Source organism: Tetranychus urticae, chromosome 1 (assembly GCF_039701765.1).
Source record: "Tetranychus urticae isolate SD_2017Ah chromosome 1, NJAU_TeUrti_SD_1.0, whole genome shotgun sequence".
NCBI lineage: Eukaryota > Metazoa > Arthropoda > Arachnida > Trombidiformes > Tetranychidae > Tetranychus > Tetranychus urticae.
In genome coordinates, this window is record NC_142958.1 from 20808215 (window position 1) to 20831690 (window position 23476).

Below are 23476 nucleotides of genomic sequence, written 5' to 3' on the forward strand. Positions count from 1 at the left end.
TTAATTGAGTTTCTTTGCGACTTGTATATAACCATGCATTTGACGTGTCTCTATGCTGTGTGTGAGTGTGTTTGTGTTAAATGCTGTCCGGAAAAGAAAGGCTAGACTCTCACTCCCATCACACGTTCTGACATGCATACAAATCAGTTTCCATTACAAGATGAATATACAGAGAGCAGAAGAAGAGAAAGAGAGAAAAATTGCAGGGAAAAGTTTGAACCAGAAATGAGTGAGAAAAAAAAGTGGAAGAGGATAAGTTTATCATCCTGGTGAGATGCTGGTGTTTACCCGTTTATCGGTTGCAAACACCGTGACTTTTGTAACCAACAAGAAGAAACTTCGAATAGACACGCTCTTTGGTTAATGGCCTTTTCTTGCTCTCTCTCAGTTTCCTTCTCACTTTTACATTGTTTTAACTCGACATATTTCATTTGCAACTACAACCACTGGACATGGTAAAACAGTCAACAAGGACATTGAGACTTGAACCTGGACTTTTCCAGTTTACATTGGTTAATGTGAAATGACTTTTTTTGAAAGTAACATAAGGTTGAAACGGGGCAGAGAGAGAGAGAAGAGAGGAAAAAAATAGTTTCTCCAAAAGTCAAATGTTGGACTCGAACAACAACCTTCTGTCCATTTTTTGACTCTCTTGGTGTTGATGAGGTTGAACCTTTTTAAAATGATCACTTATTGCTACCTTTTAAGTAGCCTTTCCCTAACCGGATCTGTTGGTTAAACTTGTTGGACAATCGACACTGTCAAATTGGGCAAACAATTATTGTCCTTCACTTGCACATTAACCGCTCTTGTAGTTCAATCAAGTGAAACAAAAGTGATACTTAAAAGAGTCATTAAAAGACCTTTTGTTTTGCCATTTTTGTACATGTAATTGCTTCCAATTTGTATCAGTTAATAGCACAGTATAAGATAACCAATTGACAGAGATTAATTATCTTTTGTTACAATCGGTTAAAGATTAAATGTTTATCACTTACTTGTAGCCAGATTGGATTTAACCTTTTTTTTCTGGCTTTTTGCCTCTTTTCCCAGTTCTGTCACTTTTATTGGTTCCTTTGCTTTTCCTCTCATCTTCTGTTGTGGTTTTGACAAAATGCCTTTTTTTGTCAACAGTCAACAGGGTCAACATTTTGGTTTCAGGTAAGAGAGCGAAAATGTCCGTCTATAGCCGGGAGCAAATTAAAAGTCAGAAAAAAAGAGAGGGAATAAAATGTTTTTCTTCTTTTTCTTTTTTTCTTCTTCTTCTCCTTCAAATGATCAATCTCAATCTGACCTCTCAATGAGACCAATATGATGAGGTTTGAAGAAAGTCAAAAGAGATGAACAAGACAACGAAACTGATGATAAAGATGATGATGATGATGATGCATTAATGTTGACTTGCTGGTTAACTTTTGATGGTCTATCCAATATCAATTGGGATCACCTAAAAGGTAAAGCTTAAAGCTCTCCTCACGGATACGCTAATCATTCAACGTTTTTTTTCTTCTTCTCCTTCTTCTTCTTCTCTTCAGTTGTTTATTCTTTGCTGGTAAACGATGATGAGAAACGATGAACAAGATGATGGTAATGATGATGGTGATGAAGAGAAATAAGGTTTACTGTCTTTATTGACTGACAAGTTTTTCGTGATCCTTTGATCTGTTGTTTTGATATCCCAATCTGGTTTCCTTAGTATAAACATTTATCCAAAAAAAAAACAGTTTCAAGTATCAGTTAAAGTTGATGATGATGAGCATGAAATGAAAAAAGTAAGATAATCCTACCTGTTATCGAAGTGAATCCTTTAATGTGAACACTTGTTTCGACTTTTATCTGAACCACTTTGTTCCAAATTGAGTTGAACAATTATCCGGTCCGTTAGTACTTTGATTGGCACATTTGCCTCTCCAACATTCATTGTTTTTTCCGTTCAATCAGTTAAAGAGTAAAACTTTATTTTTCTTCTGAAAAACTTTTTCCTTTTCTTTACCTTTTCAATATTCATTTTCAATCAAATGAAACTGAAATGCTTTAACCAAAAGTTCATGACTTTTGAATTATGAAAAGTTTGCCTGGGTTTAATCATGATAACTTTGGCATAATCAAAGTAAATTGCTTGAGATTATTAGAAATGCAATTTTCAATATTTTCATCTTTAATCAACTGATGAATCTGAAAACCTTTTGTTGATACAATTTCATGCAAACAATGATATCTACTCATGAAGATAATGATGAAAATGATACAACGTGATTCGATGCAAGAGAATCATTTTTTTCTTTAGTCTTCACACACACACAGAAAATGAACAAAATTTGCATAAATTAGAATGAAAAAAGATGCAAAATGATGAAGATGAGAGAGTCTCTTTTATCATGCAAAGAAGCCTTGATGGCCAGATCAAAGGCCAAGCAAAGGAGGAAAATGAAGGAAGATGAATCAATGCAATGAACAAGATTACCTTGATGATGGTTTAACCAAGCAAGATCGAGTAAAAGACGAGAATAGAAATTCATTTGGAATTCAGTTTTTCTTCTTTTGTTTTTTTCTCTCCCTTCAAATGATTTTTCTTTCCAAAATTTTTCATTCAAATTTTGTTCAACTTTCAATAACTGTAGTTGATTGGGAAAGGGTTCAATTGAATTTTCACCCTTTCTCTGAATTTCATTTTGAATCTCTTCTATAACTTGATAACTTTTATTATAAATTGTCATCATTATCATGAATTGATTTTTTACCCTCTTTTACTCAATCAAATGCAAAAATTTTTTTTCCAACATTTGTTTTTTTCCTCTCTTCTATTCTGTTTCATGAAACGAGAAAAATCTGTGAATTATCTGGAACAGTTTTGGTGAAAGTTTTATCAAGCTGATAATATTATTCCAACTCAACAGACTTTTTTTTCTCTTTTCTTCTGTTTGTTTTGTTGAGTTACTGTTTTGGTTACGTTTGATTGTTGCGTTAATGAACGCACATTTGGTTCAGTTGGTTGAATATTTAAACAGTAAATGTTGACTTGTTTTTTTTGTTACTTTGTATTTGCGTCTATTTTTTCTCATCTTGCACATCATCATCATAATCGTTTTCATCTTCATTGCTTCAAATGTGATCACCAGTTGATGCAGAAAATTGTATTGTGAAACACTTTTAAACTGTTAACTGAATATTACTTTTGCATGCTAATAACGACCGACAAGTAAAAGTAAATTAGATTGAATATGATAGATAGAAACGTTACCTTTTTGCATAAGGTAAATGACAAAAAAATGGCAACTGAAAACAAATAAAACAGTCGACAAGCAGTAAAGATGTGAAACAAGTAATTGACTTCTGGTTACAAGGGCAAATCTAGTTTCACTTTAACTTGGCTTTCACTAAAGACGTTAAACGATCATCTATAAGGCTGACACAAAAAGTCAATCTTTATCAATTTAAACTTGAAAAGTAGTTGAAAGTTTGTTCAATGATTATTATCTAACCTAACGTAACCTAGCCTAAGCTTAATTGCTTGAGTTTAAAGATTTGACTCAAAGTTTTAACCAAATGACTAAATCCTAGACTCATCGGGTTATTTTGCCTTATTGTAACAATAGATTGATAAGACTTCAGGCTTGATGAATACAAGGGTCAAGCCTAAACTGAGATTGATTTGGAACAACAAATCGGTTAAACCTGACAGTTGGAGTGACTGTAAGGGTTAGAGATCTGAAACTTATTTTTTGTCGATAAAAATGTTTGGTGAACATGGACAAATTGAAAGTAATATTATACTTGAACCTAAAAAACATTTTTTCTTTTTAACAATTTTAGCGATCAAAAAGTGGTTGGTTCATGTGATTTCGATGAACTGCTTCCCTTTCGCGACTCGATTCTTGTTTTTTATATTTTTACTTGTTAGGTAAAGTTCCAAGTCTATTTCTTTGTGATTTCTGGTCTATTAATTCAATACTCATATGAGCCTCGTATCATTTCATGTTGAATGTTAACATCTTTGTTTTTGTTTTTCTTCCACCATGACTTGAGTCAATGATGAAGCACAATCAGAATAATGGAAAGTTGAGGTTAAAGAGAGAAAGAAATGAGCGAAAAGAGACAATAATGAAAATATTAATGCCGAATCATGTTGACTACTGAAAATTTGAGTAATTTTTTCTTTTCTGTTGTTCATTTCAGAATTACATTGTTTACTCAGTTTCTTTCCAACTCAGATTGCCTTGATAATAATCAACAATTATCCCTTTTTTTGTTTCAGAGTCTCACAATGGTTCTACTCTTTTAACCAAACATTTGTGCATGGAGTAGAAAAAAAGAGTCAAGAAACGTTTAAAAGTTGAATTGTTCAAGAAAATTGCGACTTTCGTTTCTCTTGAAACTTGAGTCGGAAAAAGTTGAACAAACAAAATGTTCATTCATTCAAATTTTTGCTCATACTTTTCATCTCAACTTGCAATTCGTGTGTGATGGACAGTTAGAGATGATCAATCACCCAATTAAAGATTATCATAATAATCATAATTTATGGATAATGTTTAACTGATTTGTCAATCTTATGCCAGTTAAAGGCTAACCATGAAAGGCTCTTGATGAAGAGCAAGAAAAATTTATCATGAAATAATCTAATTGCTTTGGTATGTGTGTGTGTGTGTGTGTGCGTAAATTATCTGATTTTCAATATTGAATTTGATTACCGAATGAGATTAGAGACGGAAAGAAAGTTATTATTGTAAATTAAATTACGTTAATGAAGTTTTATTTATAAGCGATTTTTTGTTGATTTTTGTATCTTCTGTTGTTGATTTTGTGTTTTCATATTAAGCATAATATCGATGATGAAAGTGTTTGGGCAATTAGTAGCCACAGGTAAAAGGTAAAGAAAAGAGCAAAGAAGATAAAGATAAAGAGGAAGAAGAAGAAGAAGAAGAAGATAGACAATATGGAACAATGTGTACAGAGGAAGAGGAAAAAGAATAGAGCTTAACATCTTAAAGAAAGAAAAGGGTAAAGAAACGTTCATGTTTTACCAAGGAACAGAAAGTTTATTATTCTGATGAGGTTAAAGATTAAAGATTAGGAAACATCATTTTGATTCCGTTCGTTTTTAAAGTTCATTTTTTGTGTCAATTTTTGTTTGTTTGAGGTTAGCGAGAGATCGTCTTTGAGGGATCAATTGTGTTTGTATGTATGTGAGAGATAGAGAGAGAACAGGCCCTGATAGAGGAAGAAACAGAGAGAGACAGAGATGTTGAATGATGTAGATGGATAAAGGTCAACTTTCATGGTCCAATTTTTGGTCAACATTTTTCATCAACTTTCACTCAAAATGCCTTTTTGCTCTTTTTGGTTGTTAGTTTCATTTCAAGGGATTCTAGTTTCGAAGTTGCGACCAAATCGATTCCAGTCGAATCCAATGTTCAACAAGAAACTGACGACTTTTGCTGTCACTAAACTTAGACTAGTTTTTTGGATTTCAACGTTTTCCAGTCTATCTAGTGATGACTTTTAAATTGTTTTTGCAGTTGTGAGAAGTGAAATGGTGAAAAATGTGTGAACTTTTTTTTTCAACTGAAAATATCAAGATAACCTTGATGTTCTGACTGTTGAATGTTTATTTATCTGTCTTGAATTAATCATGATAATAGAATGTTTTACTTTTCTCGTTCTTTTTTTTGTTTTTTTCTGTTCACATTAAGTTTACTCATTCTGTTATCACCAAGATATAGAGAAATAATTCATCCGTATGATTGATAAAAGGTAAATGTGTGAGGTGTTTGTTAGTGTTTCAAGCAAAAAGAGCATTTGAATGAATAGAAAAGTTGAAGTGAAAGGAAAAGGTGAAAAGGTGAGAAATGCTTACCTCTTTGATTTGGTAATTTCATCTTCATCTTGTTTCAATTATTTTTTTATACAACATTTATCATGTCTTTTGTGGTGTTGCGAAGTGTTGCTTTTTTCTTAATATTAATTGTAATAATATAATATTATTCATAATGATAATAATTAATAATCAATCAGTGAGCTGTTAAACTTTGTCCGTGGGTCATTGTATTAGCTCCATTCCCGTGGCCAGGAGGTGAGTGAAGTGGACTGTGTGAATGATGGTGAAGAGGAGGTGAATCATGAAGCCCATCGTGTGGGGACATCATCATATCTTGACCTAGTTGACCTGTTGGAGGTGTCATTCGTTTCTCTTTTTGCCTTCGATTACAAAACCAAACTCGAACCACTTCCTTTTCTAGTTGAAGGTTTTCGGCCAAATTGGAAATCTCTTGGGCAGAAGGTTTAGGTTGTTTATGAAAATGATTTTCCAGCGCACCTTTCACTGATACTTCAATTGAGGTTCGCTTTTTACGTTTCCTTCCTTGAGCGGCAATCTTATCAATTGAAGTTGGTGACCCTGTAGTTGAGTCGGCCTCCTCTAACCATTTAGCTAGAAGCGGCTTTAATTTGCACATATTTTTAAAACTTAACTGTAACGCTTCAAATCGACAAATAGTGGTTTGACTAAAAACATTTCCATACAAGGTTCCTAGGGCAAGGCCAACATCGGCCTGAGTAAAGCCGAGTTTAATGCGTCTCTGTTTAAATTGTTTCGCAAACTGTTCAAGATCATCTGAACTCGGCGTCTCTTCTTCTCCCGATCCATCACCAGCTGAACCGCCACCACCACCACCACCGCCACCTCCTACACCAGAGGAGCCCAGTGAACCAATTGATCCTGGATGGCGAAGGTGAGGATGATCAGTGTGATGATGATGATGATGTAGGCCTCCGAGGGTGGGTCGATCGTGTCCCGAAAGATCAGATAAACTGGACAAGGAATGGTCTCCCCTCATGGCTGGATGGAGTACCGGGTGAGGAGAGGGTCTCGTTTGAGGGCCGTTTCCTGTTCCCGTATGGACAAACATACTATTCATGGAATAATGATGATGCTGAGGATGATGATGAGAAGGAACATGGGATTGATGATGGCTCAAGGGTGAGGAACCATTTGAATGTGGAGTGTGGTGACCTGCAGCAGCAGCCACAGCCATACCGTGGACTGTAACCGCAGAAGGTGAGGCATGAAGGGATGAAGTATGATGCCAGGGTGAGGTGTTCATGTGTTGAGCTGCTACTGCTGTGGCTATGGATTGGTGATGTGCGTGCAAATTACTTAAATGAAGCTCACTAGAAGTTTGACCTGAACCATTATTATTTGATGAATTGTTACCATTGCTATTACTAGAAGCACTTCCGGATGAATTGTTATTTCCAATGTTCTCAGCTCCTGCAGAGCCACGTCCATTGCTTCCTCCTCTACCCGTGCTATTATTACCACTTTCACTGTTGCCGTTATTGGTTCCATTGGGTTTAATATCCGAAGATGAAGATGATGAGGAGGAAGAGGAAGAGGACCCTGTTACCGCTGAAGCGGCTTGGTTGTGAGCTGCTGCTAGTGAACTATGCATTCCACTCCATGGTTCAGTTGTATGGTGGTGGGGAGGTGCAAGTCCCATGGTTGCCCATTGATGATGGTGAGCACTTAAGGGTGCATGACCATTGGGACCCTGATTATGTTGAACGGCAGCAGCCATATATTTAAGTTCTGTTTGCACATCACGACCATAAGATTGACTTGCAGGCACTTGCATGTGATCATGATGATGATGGTGAATACCGTGAAGAGTTGTGTTCAGATAAGGTGAAAAGGTTCCACTGGACATGGTGATGAGAAAAGATGGGAACAAAGATGATTTGATGATTTGATGCACAAAAAAATTAATCCGATTTCAATGAATGGCAAAAAAGTGAACACAAAACTGCACAGAGCGAAGAGACAGAAAGAGAAAGGAAAAAAAACTTTGAACGTAGCCAAGGACTTAATCAGAACGTTGTGTGTGTGTGTGCTTGACGTTTGTTGATGTACCTTGACTGGGTAAAGATGGGTTGATGTTAGTTGATTGGTTGAATAAATTATGAAACCACGAGAATAGGAAAGATGGAAAAAACGATGGAAAAGAAAGGAAAAGAGAAAAACGAAAAACTCATTTCATTCATAATTTTTCTTGTTTCAATTCATCTCATAATCCAATATATATATATTTTTTATATATAAATATTAAGAGCACAAAAACAATTATTCAATGATGTTCTGATGTTGATCTGGTATTGTTGATGATGATGTTGATGTTGCTGATAGCAATGATGTTGTTTTTTTCATGATAATCTCACAGAATCAGATGAACTATTCATTCTTGTTTTACCTTCTGTTGATCATTTTCAGTCAACATTATCAACTAACCATTTTCATCCAACACTAAATTTCACCTTTTCTCTCTCTCTCATCGACTCTCTCTTACTCCTTCCTCTTTCCTCTAACAGCTCTTTTCATTGGGCTTCATCACCAATCCAAGCTCAACCCAACCTCAACCTACTCAGTGCATCAAGGCGGAGCTGCTTGGCTCAGCCTTAGACGCTCAACAAGACAGTCACTATTCATTGAAACTCCACCTTGTTTTCCTTGCTTCCAACAAATTCTCAATGAATATTATTCCATAGAAATGCTCAGAACAAGAATAAATGATGATAATGATGATCAAGAAGATGATCATCAAGGGAAGATAGAGTAAGTGAGAGAGAGTCACTCACCGATGAAGAAGCGTAATTCAAAAAGCTTGGTAAAAATTGGGTAAACAAAAAGGAAATCTCTTTTAATAACTTTTCATTTCTTTTACTTTTCCTTTTTTCATCATCAAATTGTAATCATTTCATTTGCAATTAACTGAACAAGAAAATTGTCTTTACATGAGATCATAAAAATAAATGCATATCGATGACTCGATTGACTTTTATTAATAAAGCTACACGATCAATCTTTGATGAGGAAATATCAAAAGCTGCGTTTAATTGGTCATCAATTTTGATTTAATTTTGCCATTGAGTTATTGTAGAGATAATTTAGTTGAAAATTGAATGAAATTTATCTCGAAATTGTTCTATTTTCAGTTTCAATTTTTGAATCATGATGAATCAGGTTGGCTATTTGGTATTAGGCTGTATGTTCGCTAGTTCAAAGCTGGGAATATCTCGATACTGGGGCTGATTTTTATCACAATTTAAAGGGGAATGGCAATTACAATGGAAAGTCAGTTTCTCAGTTTTGTCAAAATTGCGTTAAAGTCATTAGGTTAGAACCAAAACTACCAAAGAGATGAACAAATTGAGATATTGATTTAAAGCTACTTGGACTTCGGACGCCATCTAACGGGCTTAAAAGTAAGATGATTTTATGGGTTAATTTTGATTTCACGAAGAGGATAGCGTCATCTAGTGGGATTCTTAAGAAGATGAGAATGTTGTTTTAACTCAAATATTTATTTTGACAAAATATGTTGTTAATTGTTTATAAGTCTTTTTACAGACCAAATCAAAGAAAATCTTTTAAAGGAAGACGCACTTCGTGAAAACTGAATTCTTGTGGTCTATATGTAAAGAGTCTGCTGAGATTTGCAATCTAATGCACTTAATGAATTTATCTTTCTTTTCTATTATTTTGAAAGCAAAATCCACTTCTTGCTCAAATATTAGAAGAATTTAGATTCCGTCTAATATACTGAACCGAAAATCTGCAAACACAGCAAATATACAGCCACGGACATTAAGTTTCGTACACTTTCAAAAAAAGATACGCATATCTAATCACTTTAGAATTAATTTTAAAGCATTTTTGATTAGATAATCAGCTATATGCGTATCTTTTTTGAAAGTGTTCGAAACTTGATGTCTGTGGCTGTATTCCATCTTTAACCAAATTGCAAATCACGAAAATTTTCTATTAAAGTGAATATTGAATGATTGCTAAATTCCTAATTTCAATCGACGAATCAAAAGCGAAATTATTTGCATATATGCTAGTCCGATAGATGACACTCCAATACGGACTTTAGTCATGTTTTTAGCTCATTTCAAGCAGTCATAGATAATGATTCAAACTAGTATTTCAAATTAAATAAACATTCAGTAAACAAGTTATTGCGACATCGATATTATGAATATTTCAGCCATATCCGATCAAACTAAGTTGATATTATCGATAAATATCGAAAGATTGAGTTTATTGACTAATATCGAATAATATCGATGAATAAAAAATAGTCATTAATTATTGAATAGTCTTTAATTAACGAAACATAACAGGCCGAGATTCGCGAAAAAGAGCATGAATGAGTTCAGGTTTTATTCTATTTCCTTTTTCACTAATTATTGAACCTGTCTTGAGAAATAATCGTCTCATGGGACGAAAGTATTAATCATCACAGTGCAAATGATAATAAATCAATTGATATTTGTATTCAGACTATTGGATTTAGACTTGAGCTTTGTTATCAGAAAAATGGTTTGTAATTTACTTACATCTTTACTGAATTCAATCAAATCAAAGTAGCTAGATCCTCACCGAGCTACACGATAAATCTATAACCACTTTTATTAAACACCACTATTTCATTATTGAAGCGTTGCGCCTCTCGTAAAAGAGCATACATATAGTTCAAAACTCTATCGAAATGCCAGACTGCAACTCCTCGATTCTAATCAAATAGGTGCCATCGAAACAAAAATCATCGAATTTAGGGGCATCGATTTCACTAATTATAGTTATTTGGAAGCTTTCCCGATTTCGACCAGTTCCTCTCTGTACACATAAAAGATAGCATTGGCAGTCTCGTAGAGAGTACGGTACGTTTCGTTATATCCTGCGTTTTCAATGGTGATCATTTTTTAAGATTGCAAATGGTAATATTTACCTTAAATTGGGTAAAACTCTAAATGCTTAAAAATCTTCAATTTGTCAAAATTTAGATGTTATGTGAATCAAAACAAACATTAATGACGGATTTGGTAACAACAATCTGTAAGAAAGTTTTACATATTCGTTTATATATACATATCCGTTGTAATGTTTGGTAAAATTTTTCAATCTAAACATCATTCACCGTTACTTGATGCGGCATTCACAATGTACTTGTATTTGATTGATTATTATCGTATTGAGATGGTGATGAAGAAAATATCCATAAATTGTACGCCAATACGGCTTTATCATGATTATCGAGGATATATCTATCCGCCAAATGAGTTATATTGTGGATTATTGAATGACATCATGAAACAAATCAAAGACTGGCCATTGGAGGTCAAGATTAATTCCAATACAAAGAAGGAGATTCAAGCGAAGGATGCAATACGAAAGAGTTATCACAAAATGCAATTATGCCAAAGTGTTGAAGAACCAAGACGTAAGCCTTATAAATACGTCGAGGGAAAGTTTAGCTTTTTCTGCCACCCAAGTACCCATAAATAGGTACTAGTGTGACCTCAGGGGGCATCTGTAAGGGGAAGACATCTCAACTTTCCCTCTCCTCAACCGATCCCATATTTCTCTTCAAATGATGTAAATTAAAGTAAAAACAACTGACAACAAGCTATTTCCTTAATACCGATAAAACGTGATCAAGGCATTCTAGAAGTTTTTCATTCTGTAGATCACTAGAGTACATTGATTTGTATATGTATATAAAGTTTCAGCACTCTAGCTTAATCAATTTCCGAAAAATTACCTAAAATTGTTTCAACTTTGAAGCGTGATTGTGGCCGAACGCGTCATCCTAAAAGACTTTTGACAAAAGTTAACAGTGTTTTTTAACCCCCCTATCATAATATTAAATTAATTTCAAAATCAAATAAGGTCGATTTTTGGTGGCAGATACTCCCTTTCTTTAGAACGTGTTTAGTTAGTCACAATCTTCCTGCAAAAATTTCATAGCTTGACTTTATATTATGTATATATTGTATGGATTCTTATCGATGCCCATTACATAGTACATCGGTTTAACTATAATGTAAAATAATGTTGCTGAAACAATAGTTACGATCTAGTTAAGTCGTAGATATACAGTAAGGATATACATTGTCATCATGTACTCATCGTACATATGCAAAGAAATGTGAGCATTTTGAACAAACTGAAAACTTATTGAAGATTTTTCAATGACTCACCAGATGGCTCAAGTGTTTAATCTTTTTAGATGCAAAAAATGGAAGCATTTCATTGTAATCAATTCTAGTTGATCAAGCAAATCTATCATAAGATGATTAAAATTAAATAATGAAATGTTGATAATAGGTTTGGTTTTTAAACTCTTTTTTGTTCGATATCACAATTGGTATTTATTCAAAGACTTAATGTTCATTCTCAAAATTGGATCATCAACAAGAGTAAAAAGTAAATCAATCATCGAATGGATAAAAAAATAATTATTTCATTTTTCATTTTCCAAGTCAATCATTTGTCTAACAATTTTTACTTCTTTCACCATTCAACTAATCTTCAAATGATCAGTTGAAAAGTTGAAACTCATCTTTGAGCCTTTTTTTGACTTGAATGTGGTACAATGAAACGATGAAAAATGATTAATGTAAAATTGATAAGATTTGCACTCATGATGGGCAAGAAAATGTTTACCAAAAAAGTTTTTCATCCAAAATGTTCTGTTCATGTAAACAAGTTGAAGTTGAAAGTGGAAAGAGAAACAAGAAAAGTTTCAAAGTGAAAAACATGAAATGGGATTGTCGATATTGAAGTTATTGAAATAAGTGAAAGGTAAAGAAAGGAGGAGAAAAGGATAACTGATTGAGTGAGAAAGAATAGTGAGTCAGTGAGATTGAATGAGACATTTATCATGATTCAGGTTTACTCAGATTTATCATGCTCATAACTCGCCGTCTTCGTCCAGTAATTGTAAAGTAAAGTGCAAATTTAAACATCTTTTCATGGACCATTTTATGTGAAAAATGAAATTCAATCTTTAATGTTTGCTTTAGTTTAAACTTCATCATGTATTTTCATCCATTAGTGGCGGTTCTGGCCCTTCTCAGTTTCAAGGTATAATTCGGTGCAATTTTCTTCGAGTTTCAATGACAGAGAATTTGTTAATGAAAAAGTGAAAAAGAAAATAATTTTCGTCTTTTGTTGTTTTCTGACTGACCAGGTTGATGGACTATCAGTTGACAATCGTGAATCAAACAGCTTTAATGCCTCTTCGGTTGGACCATTGGAAGATTCAACGACAGTTGTGAGTATACTTTGGTTCAATTTCGAGTTTTGACAGTTGCCTGTCGTCAAATTGTCGGCTTGAATGTTCAATTCTTTTCCTTTTTTTCATGATAATGTTTTGCAAATTATCGACTTGTCAGTTTCAATTTGTCTTTTGGAGACTCTTCAGGGTAAATGTTAACCAAAAAAATGAGCAAAAACAAACTTAACGATTATTCCGTAAATAATAACACTTAACAACTTGTTAATCACTTTAATTTTCAAGTTTCATAATGGAACAAAGTAAAAGTAAAAAAAGAAAGTCCGAAAAAAATAAAATCAATAGTGATCATTATATAAACATATAATTGGACAGCATTTATTATCTGGTCAATAACTTGTCGCTAATCAAATTTACCGATTAACTAACCGTGAGAGACTTTCACTTCTTCCCTGGAGCACAATTGGTTTCAACAAAAGTTTATGTTGAATCACAGTTAACGTCCGCTTTTAAAGACTTAAATACAAGTGTAGTCAAGTCAACCCAGAGCTTTAAATATCATTGAGTTATTTTGCATTATTATTGTAACAAGAAAACTCGATAAGTAGATCTAATTATCCTTCCAAGAAGTCATTTACTAGATAAAGATGCATTTCTATACTTCGTTATCTTCACCCACAGATTAGCACTTAAGCTTTCTGAGATTCCGATTGAATTGTCAGGATTAATTAGATATCCGAGTTTCTAGACTCAACAACTTACACTTAAAGTCGCAAAGGAATGCGAGTTCAAAATGTTTGACTTTTCCGAGAAAAGACCAGAAAAGATTTTACTCATTGAGATGTTCCAATTTTCCGACTTTGGCCGATTAGCGTCGAATGACTTGGATTTTCAGTAAAATCAAAGAAACGTCAAAACATTTTCTTTGCCAAATAGCGCGCAATATGCTGACAATTTTTTGTCGCAAAACAATTTTGCCAAAGTTTTCAGGTCACTTTGACACTCAACATTGGATTTTAACCATCTTTCCCTCAATTTTTAGCCGAATAAGAACTTTTCTCAGTTCGATTTTGCCACTAAAACATTTAACCTTTTACACTCAAGTTTGAAAAATGAATACAAAGTGGAATGAGTTGAAACAAGATATTGGATTATGCCTGAGTTGGTCTAAGCTTTACAAGTCTAATGAGCGTTTCATTGTCCATCATTGAAAAGGGAACAAAAGTCCAACATTTATCATCACTTGACCCGTTGTATCGATATTTTTACAGCTAAAGAGTCTAATTTATTTATCAATTGTCACTATTTATAAACAAGATTAAGTTACTTCTCATTTTAATCTGATCATCTAAAAACTCAAATTCAATTGAAGATGAACAAAGTTACAACCATTTAATCGTCAATTGTAATACTAAATTGTATTAGTAAATGGAATAGTTTTCCTTCTAATCGGCCAATTCGTGAATCAACTTCTCTATTCAATTCTTTATTTCTTTTACAGTAGTTAAGTAAATAGTAAATTGCAAAGTTAGTAGTTGGCTAATTACAATCAACTGCCCAGAAAGCCTTGAGCGATTTACAGAAAATTTGTTTTTCTTTGGTTTACATTTTAATCTTTAACCATTTTGCTTGCACTTTGCTAATACATTCAAAGCCCACCATTAAAAACCATATTTAATGTACAATCACATTAAGACTATCGGATGTGAAATGACCACTTTACCTTGCAGGGTTAATCAAAAGTAACGGTAATGCCAACTTTAGCCGCAAGCCATTTAAATATTTTTACTAACTGCACTTGGTTAAACTTATTGAACACTATTTTAGAGTCAATTTTGTCCAAAACTCAGCGCACTGATAGCGATCATTTTCACATTCATTTTAATCCAAAACGCAAAGTCGATACTTTTTAAATGTTTAATGTTTTTTAAGAAAAAAAAAGTTTTTCAATTTTACCAAAACTTTGAATTATTCATTTGAATCATTCGTTACTTTATTTACCTTTTCATCTTTATTGGCCATTTAACCTTTGATCACAACTTTGAATAACAAATGAAACTTCATCATTTAGCTCATCATCATTATCATCATTTGTGTAAATCTGATAATCACATTTCTAATTATCATTCATATCGAAACTATTTTCAGACTTTTTCTGTTCTCATCAAGAAATTAATTTCTGTTCAAAATTAAACATCATGAATAGCGTCAAAAGTATAATCATGTTTGTTTACGGCAGTTGAACAAAAAACATGATTATCTTGAAGATTCAATTAGTAATGTGATAACAGTTATGAATTTCCATGCAAAATTTTTTTCCATTTTTCAGTTCTATTCTCTTCAATCTCCTGGAAATTGGGTAAATACTGATTAAGGCTATTGAAATGGTCGCAAGTTGATCAATTAAAGAGTAACGAATGAGAAAAAAAGTTTCAGACAGATTTTTCATGTAAGCTGAATAATGAACGGCTGAAGGTGCTGCAATTGATGACCGAAAAGAGGATTATGATTAAGGCTTGAATTAACCTTGAATTTAGACTTGTTGAACTTTTTTTTGCATCTTTAATCAATTGGGTTCAACTGATTATCTTGTCAACATGAGTTTACATCTTTTGTTGATAATCACTGATCATAATCACCTTTCATGTGCGCTTATAAAAAGTGTTTACAAAAGCGTTTCAAGCTTATCCGGTTTCAAATACATTTTCAAGTTTCATGAAAAGGTAAATAATGTTAACAATGAACGCCAAGTTTCACTTTATCATCAAACCGATAAACAAAAACATGAATGGGATAATCTCACTTTCAATGAGTACTTGATGGGAAAGGTTTCATTTTCAAACGTAAAAAATCGCAATGAATCAAATTAGCATTTTCCAATCATAGCGAATCATATTTCGATCAAAGACAAAAATCGATCAAGAATCGATTTTCAACTTTTTGATCTCAAACGAAAGATTCAAATTTTCAAATTTTTATATGATACAAATTATGTTTATAAAACTCTTGTCAATAACGATCTTAATGAAAATAATTTCACCTTGCGAATTCACCAGTCGAATAAGTTGATTAAAAATCGATTAAAAATCAAAACGCTAATTAGATTCGATTAAAAAATTTTAAAAGATTTTGAATTGAAAGAGAGACTGACGTAAGCGCCTCTAGCTGAGCCTCGCCAACCTCACTTGCCATTGTTTCTATGGAGTGCTATCCTTTACACTTTACAGGTTAGATTAGGTTAGGTTAGGTTAGGTTAGATCCTGTGGATTGGTAAATTAAAAATCGATGTTGAATCGAAATGAAAAGCAAAGTAATCGATTGGAACTTTTTCTTTTAAATCGATTCTCTCTATTTTTGTCTAATTTTTTAAAATTTTATTTTCATAAAATAACAATTTGGTACTTGAAGTTAATAAGCAATTAAATTAATGTAAATCATTAAATGTTAATTACAAAGGAGTGTAACTTATGAATAAATTAAGAGGTGCAAAATGTTTATCATGTAAATGATTCATTAGTTAATATTTTGTCAATTTTTAAAGATTCAATTAATTCCTTAATTTCCATTTCCTAACAAACGATTTAAACCAAAAAGGCAATCATTTAATGTTCAAAACTTGTTAATTGCTAAAAAACAATCTCTTATCATTTGTTAATCTTAATCGTTTAAAAAAAATTCAATGGTTTAATCAAGAGTTGCTTGAACAGCCCATAAGCCGAGATTTAAAAGTTATGATAATAATCGTTATTAACTCACTTGTATTATTAGCAATTAAAAATGTTTAAACAATGTTAATCCAAGGTAAATGATAGAGCAATAAAAGGTTGAAACAAAAAGATGATTAACTCGGTAGTTTACAATTGAAAATGGATTAACAAGGAAAACGCCAAAATCTTTAAATATCAAGGCAAGTTGAGCCACTTGACTGTGCAAACAAAAGGTTAATCTTTCAAGTTGACCTTTAATTTTAACCTTTCATTGTTGAACGCATCATGTGCCAAAGTCCTTCAACGGATAGTTACTTGGTCAAGACAAAATTAGTTCATTAAAATCTGGAAATTGGTGATCACTTTGACAGCGAATGGTTCAATCCTTGAAATTACTTGAAATTTTGATGAACAGTAAAGCTTGAATCGCAAATTCAAATCTTTTTTCAACTTTTATCGGAAAATGTGAACCTGGACGAATCCCATGTTTCATGGAAATCGGAAGTTTTTTTGCTAAATAACTCTTTTCTCTCTGAGCCGATTTACTGATTTACTTTTGAAGTTTCCTAGTCTTGAGTTTTATGATCAAGGATCCAAATGATGATAAGTTACAGGATCAAGAATTGCATTCATTACGCTCATTATTTGCTAATAACTTGTCTGAATACCTTGACGTACTTGCTTCTGTAAAGATTTGTTTGAAACGCTTTTTTCTTCTTCTTCTTTTTGCTTCTTGATTATTTATTACAACAATCATGTTGTCTCAAGCTTGTAACCTTGTTCAATTTACCTTTTGTATCTGTTCAACTGTTTTCATGGTGCAAACGATGGCGATTCGTGATTCTCATATTTATCAGTTTGGGCTTGGAAAATGTGAAAATTCAATTTCTTTCCGAGCAACAAAATTCTTCTTAATTATCAATGAAACTTTTCATTTCTTTTTTTACTTTACTTTTTTTTCTTTTACCATTTACTGAAACATTTTCAACCCTTTTTTTTGTCTATTGGTTTATCTGGCAAGCTTTTTTCATCTTCTTCTTGAGTTGCAGTTTTTGACCAGTTCCGGTCATGTTAATACATGTTATTTGAAACGATATTAATGAGGATAATTTTCACTTAAACGGCTTTGCTTCAATGAATGTTTAACCATTAATTTTGTTTCTGTTTTTGCCTTCATTTTGTTTTCACATGATTGTTTCCTCATTGTTTGACCATCATTTTAACAGTTATTCAACCAGAATCAGTTATCAGGTTGGTAAAGATGAAGATGAAAGAAATTGAACAAAACTTTCAACAATTTTTCATTCATTTTCACATCAATTTCAGAACCGGAAAACAAAATGAAAATTCACTGATATTTCAAATATTTTGTAAAGCCAACAATCGCATGTTTAGTTGACGTTTAGTCAGTAGCTGACCAACTGTGCTAAATGGTCGTGTTTTTGACTGAAAAAGGTTTGACATTTGGATTCCAAGTATTAATGAGCTGCTTTTTAATCAGCAATTACAAGAATTCGCAGTAGAATCCGAATTTCAATCAAAAAATTCAAATTACGACTTTTGTCAAAATGGCTTCAAATTAGATACCGAAGCTAGTCATACCGAACCAGTCAGTCACTTGAAGCGGTTTTTTCGGCTAAGAAAGTAGCTGAGTCGACCCGAGTTACTTAGTCAGTCGAATGATTTATTTGAACTTTTGAGTTTTCCAAACAAGAAAATAATTGAATTATTCCGACAGAGTTTCCGACCGACTTATTTCATATCAATGGTCTAAATGATCGACAGTTTTGCATGAAAATTTTTGTTTAGTCTGAGTGGAAATATAAACAAATTAAAACTCGAAAAGTCCAAATTTCGCTAAGATCTTCAAACAAGAATAATGATTTTTGCCCTTTAATCGAAAGTCTCAATTTGATCAAATTGAAAATCAGGGAAAAGAAATTTTCATTTTTAGATCAATCAAACAGAAACTCTGACAGTCTTGTTCAATCTTTTAATGACCAGTTATTCTGGCCAATGTAACCCACTCAAAGATAAACAGTAAAGTGCTTTTAATCTATCTGTTAGCATTTAGTTGGATGATAAAATCAACAATTCATCAAGTTAATAGCAAACGATTAGTGAGGTTGTCAGGCTCATTGAGTGAGTTCAAGAGAAAAGTTTCAAAAGATTGTTTTAAAAATGTTTTGTTTGCTTGTAATAATCATGATGAATCGTGCCCTTGTTTGGTACATGAAATTGGCTAATCAATACTCAGGTTAGATTTGCATAGAAATGGAACCAAAAGTTGACAAAATTTAAGCTGGACAATATTGAAGGAATCACTTGCACTTTCATGACCAAACAGCAAAGAAGTCAAGTATCTTCAAGTAATCAATCTTTTAGCTCACCTTCAATGGTCAATGATAACGATAAATTATCACAAGTTTACACTTGAATAAGTTCAAGTGAATGATGAGAAGCGTAAAAATGAACATTTCTGTGCAAATCTGTTTTTTTTAGATTAACGTTAAAACGTTTCAACAACAAACAAAACAATTCGTCAAGTGATTGTTAACAGGTAAAGTAATCAATCATCGCCAATTGAACTTGGTGCTGTTCCATTCTGTATATAAATATGAAAAACTGGATTCTAAATAAACAACAATTTCTGCTAATCAATACTTTTAATCGCAATTTGTCCACTTTTGACCTGAAAACAGACGAAATGATTGTCACAAGTAAACATTATTTTTCGATTTTTTGTCCATTTTTTCTCGAGTTTGCATTTCCTTTCATTTTTGATATCAACTCGAAATTGTTTCAGTTTTCATCAAATGCTAAGTGCAAGAAATTGTAATGAACTGAAGATGCATTGTTTCACCCAGTGTTAATCAATCATGATGAGATAAAGTGTATTGAGCTTGTTGAGCAACAAATGTTGTTTCATCAATCAGCTTCAACTGGTTCAACCAGATTTTTGTAAATATTGTTATTCCATTAAACTTGATAATCTTTCATCTTGAAAAGACCACCAAGTTCTAGTTTTTTTCTCTTCCTTTTCATGAAAAGTTTTTTTTCTAACTTTTGATTTTCTTTACAGATTGCAGCTTCACCAAAATCTTGGAAAATCTTGAAAATCCAACCCAAAGTTGACATTGAAACTTCTACTGAACTTGAAAAGGGCGAAAGTCAAGTAGACTCAGTAGACAAGAGCAAGTACAACAAGTCAACCTTGGCTAACCAAGGATCATCCAAAGATAAACTCTCTTCATGGAACTCACGATGGTCCAAATTGCCGATTCGTCCACCAAAACTTCGATTTGGAGATAAACCAATTCCAACGAAAAGTCGACGAATCGCTTATGGTTCAGTTGTGCGAACACGAAGTCTCGACAAATCAGAGGCAAGACTAGTTCCAATGGAATACAAAAACTCTTCAAAGGTTTGTCAATTCAATCGACATTCATTCCATATTCAGCGAAAAGAGAAAAAAAACAAATTCTTCCATTTTCTTGAAATAGTCTTGATATCAGTATTAAATCAAAATCTGAGTTTTATCTGAGAATCTATTTAAAGTGCCAATTAAAGAGATTTAAATTGAGCTTTTTAGACACTTAAATTTGACTTTAATTGGTTCCAGTCAAAATACTTGATTTGATAGGTTGTAATGTAAATGGCTAAACATGCCAATAAAATCAATCACATTATAATTGTACAGTAAAAGGTGAAAAAAGGTAAACTTTAGCTTCGAGTGAAAAAAGCGCGCCAAGCTAATATCAATATATAATGAATAGTTGTGAGATTGGAAGAGCAAAAAAAAAACGAAAAAAATGAATGAATTAAATAATAGTTTTTACCGTTACTGGTCATATTGATCGGTGCAATTAAAGTATCACTAACTTCCCTTGAAACTTGTTCAACCTGAATGACCATTTCACCTGGAGGCTTTCATGGTGTTCAATTGAATGAAAAATGAAGAAACAATCAGTTTGAGTAAAAAAAGGAAAATCAGAGTTTTGAAAATTTTCATCGCATTTGCAGCAAAAGACGCACTTCTTGTAAACATTTTAAAAGGCAACAATTGATTCTTTAGCTTACATTTCGAGCGACTTTAAATTTACTAATCAAGTTGTGCTTGACATAGATTAACATGTATCCAGTGCGGGTTTCATGATGAAGTTAATTATTGAAAGTAATTCTCCTTAATGAGATTTCATTTGTTTCACTTGTTGATCAGAAGAGAGAGAGAGTAAATAATCTCCTTGAATGGCCGTTCATTTTAGATACCCATACCTGGTGAAGATGTGAGAAGGTAAAAGAAGAAAATTAATTTAATTTCAATTTGAATGGAAATGAAACAAATTAAAATGCAATCAAAGTTCAATTAAAATGATGGTAATCAGCTAATCAGAGTAACAAACATTGGAATCGTTTTATTTTTTCAAGTTAATCTTGTCGTTCAATTAAATTTTTCATGTTTACTTAACCCTCAGTTTACATGGTAAATTGAATTCTCAACTTTTTCAACTTTTCTTTTTTTCGCTGAATGACCAAGCGTCTATTTTTGTTGCGTTTAATGACGTTTTTCTTGTTTGCAGAGTTCGACTCAAGATATTTTGCAGTTGTCTTCATCGGAAAAGTTTTCCTCTTCACTTCGACTGACACGATTCAATGTCGACTCTAGCGATTCAAAAAGCTCTAAACTTTCCATTCCCAACCTGTTGGCACCCAAGTTTCCTCGACCCGCTATGTACAGTCTCAATGGGTACATTCCAAAGCCCAATATTCAACGACTATCGACCACTTTAAGTCCAAGTGTCACAAAGTCACCGTCAGGAAGGTCAACGGGTCGATCACATTCGATTTACTCTCGAAACGGGTTTCTCAATGATAAGCACGGCGGTAAAGACAATGAAAAATTCAACGTCAAAAAGGTGAGAAAATATCACTTTTTCAATTTGATCGATCATGAAATTGGTCCGAAATTGGTGATAAAATGAATCAACCTTTTCTTTTCAAATTTGCCTCGATTGATGATTAATTTTATTTTCACCTGAAAAGATGAAGTTTTCATCGCTTTTGAATAAATCAAAGTGTAATTGTTACCTGGAGCAATTAACGGGGTAAAAAAAGAGTTTAAATTAGCGTTCATTAGCTTGAAACAACTTTGTTCAATTGTGATCGATCATTTTGATTGATTGTGAACAAATGAAACTCACGAGCAAACATTAATTTTACTTTTTCTTTCATTCACAGTATGGATCTAAACACGAACAATTTCTCGACGATTCAACCGATTTGACCATTTCTGGAACAGTTAACCATCAACTATCCAAACGTCGAGGTTACCTGACAACCTTAAAGTCAGTCGGTTCAAAGCAACAATCTACCAATGAATCACCTCAACAGCAAAAGTATCGTTTGACCAAACGAAAAGGTGAACCAGGAAAAGACTTTCCTCTCATTAAAAGTATACCCAGAACTTCATTTGAATGTAAAGACCAGACTAGCCAAAGTGCCTATTATGCTGATGTCGAGACCGACTGTCAGGTTTGGCACATGTGCCAAGGTCACAGAAAACATTCATTCCTTTGTCCTCGTGGAACCATCTTTAGTCAAAAGTCGGGTGTCTGTGACTGGTGGTACAATGTCGACTGTCAGGGTGTTGCCGATTATTCCGTTGTAACCGATAAAAAGCACGATTCTGTGACCAAAGGAAATGAGATGGACAAGATTAGGACGAAATTGTCCAAGAATGGAAAAAACATTTTCGAGTCAATATTGTCGGGGAAAAGGCGATTTTATTGAGCTAGTGAAGTGCCCAATTTATCATTCTATGTGCAATAAATGATGCATTTGCAGATACCAAATGAATCTTGAAATTTGAATGAAAACCAAAAAAAGAAAAGCAAAATTGTTTGTTTTACTGTCAATAGAGGGAGACATTTGCCCAATAATTTTCAAATGTTTCAAGTTAATGATTTCAATTGTAATTGTTAGCAGTTGATTGTAACGATAACCACCAAGAAATAGTTTAAACTGTCATAAAATTATCTATCTCATATTTTTGATAAATCTTGTTAAATTTAAAATGGAAATACAAAAAATAATTTTCCTTTCAATTTTGTAAATTGATTGTTAAAAGTCAATTGCTTGTTTGAATTTTGTTAAAAAATCGTAATTTTCCTATTTATTGTTAATTTTGGTCTGGAGAAAAAGTTTATCAAACTTGATTCTATTAATCAATTGTTTTGTTTTCAAATTTTAACAGAAACTTTCATTAAAATGGTTGAATTTGACACATTTGCACATCAATTTAATTTTCTGAAGAACGTTAACCAGAATTTTTTTACAGAATCATGATATCCTCGCGAAGAACAACATTCGCAAGAAAATTCGCAATAAGTGATTGAAGTGAGAGACTTCGCAGTACATTGTAATGCGTCTCATCGTGTTATTTATCAATTAAAGAGAGTCCATCTGTGTGGAGAAAATTTTCAAAGTTGAATTAAACTAAACTTGCGTTTTTTATAACCAATGGCAATAGCCAATGAAGATTTCTGGTAAACAAGTTCATGAGTTGAAATGTTCAAAAATAAAAATATTTCATCTGAACGTGCATTAAATACTACTGTTCACAGATGGCAGATGGATCTTGATTTTATGATTCACATTCGCCGTTCCAATTTTCACATTAGTTGGTGTGAGAAC

The 23476-nt window shown here is 32.9% G+C and overlaps 2 protein-coding genes across 2 annotated transcripts; one reads left to right on the forward strand and one right to left on the reverse strand.

The window, feature by feature from the left end:
• Nucleotides 1–4731: 4731 nt before the first annotated feature.
• LOC107359214 (uncharacterized) lies at nucleotides 4732–8271 on the reverse strand. Its single transcript, XM_015925687.2, has 2 exons — nucleotides 5858–8271; nucleotides 4732–5211 (listed from the first exon to the last, which is right to left on the reverse strand). The coding sequence occupies exon 1, from the start codon at nucleotides 7704–7706 to the stop codon at nucleotides 6012–6014; it is 1695 nt and encodes a 564-aa protein (XP_015781173.2). The 5' UTR covers nucleotides 7707–8271; the 3' UTR covers nucleotides 4732–5211; nucleotides 5858–6011.
• Nucleotides 8272–12559: 4288 nt separating this feature from the next.
• LOC107371987 (uncharacterized) lies at nucleotides 12560–23064 on the forward strand. The gene is made up of 5 exons (XM_015940136.3): nucleotides 12560–12925; nucleotides 13032–13115; nucleotides 19866–20207; nucleotides 21364–21699; nucleotides 22022–23064. Exons 1-5 carry the CDS (start codon nucleotides 12878–12880, stop codon nucleotides 22571–22573), a joined length of 1362 nt encoding a protein of 453 aa, XP_015795622.2. The 5' UTR covers nucleotides 12560–12877; the 3' UTR covers nucleotides 22574–23064.
• Nucleotides 23065–23476: the final 412 nt, after the last annotated feature.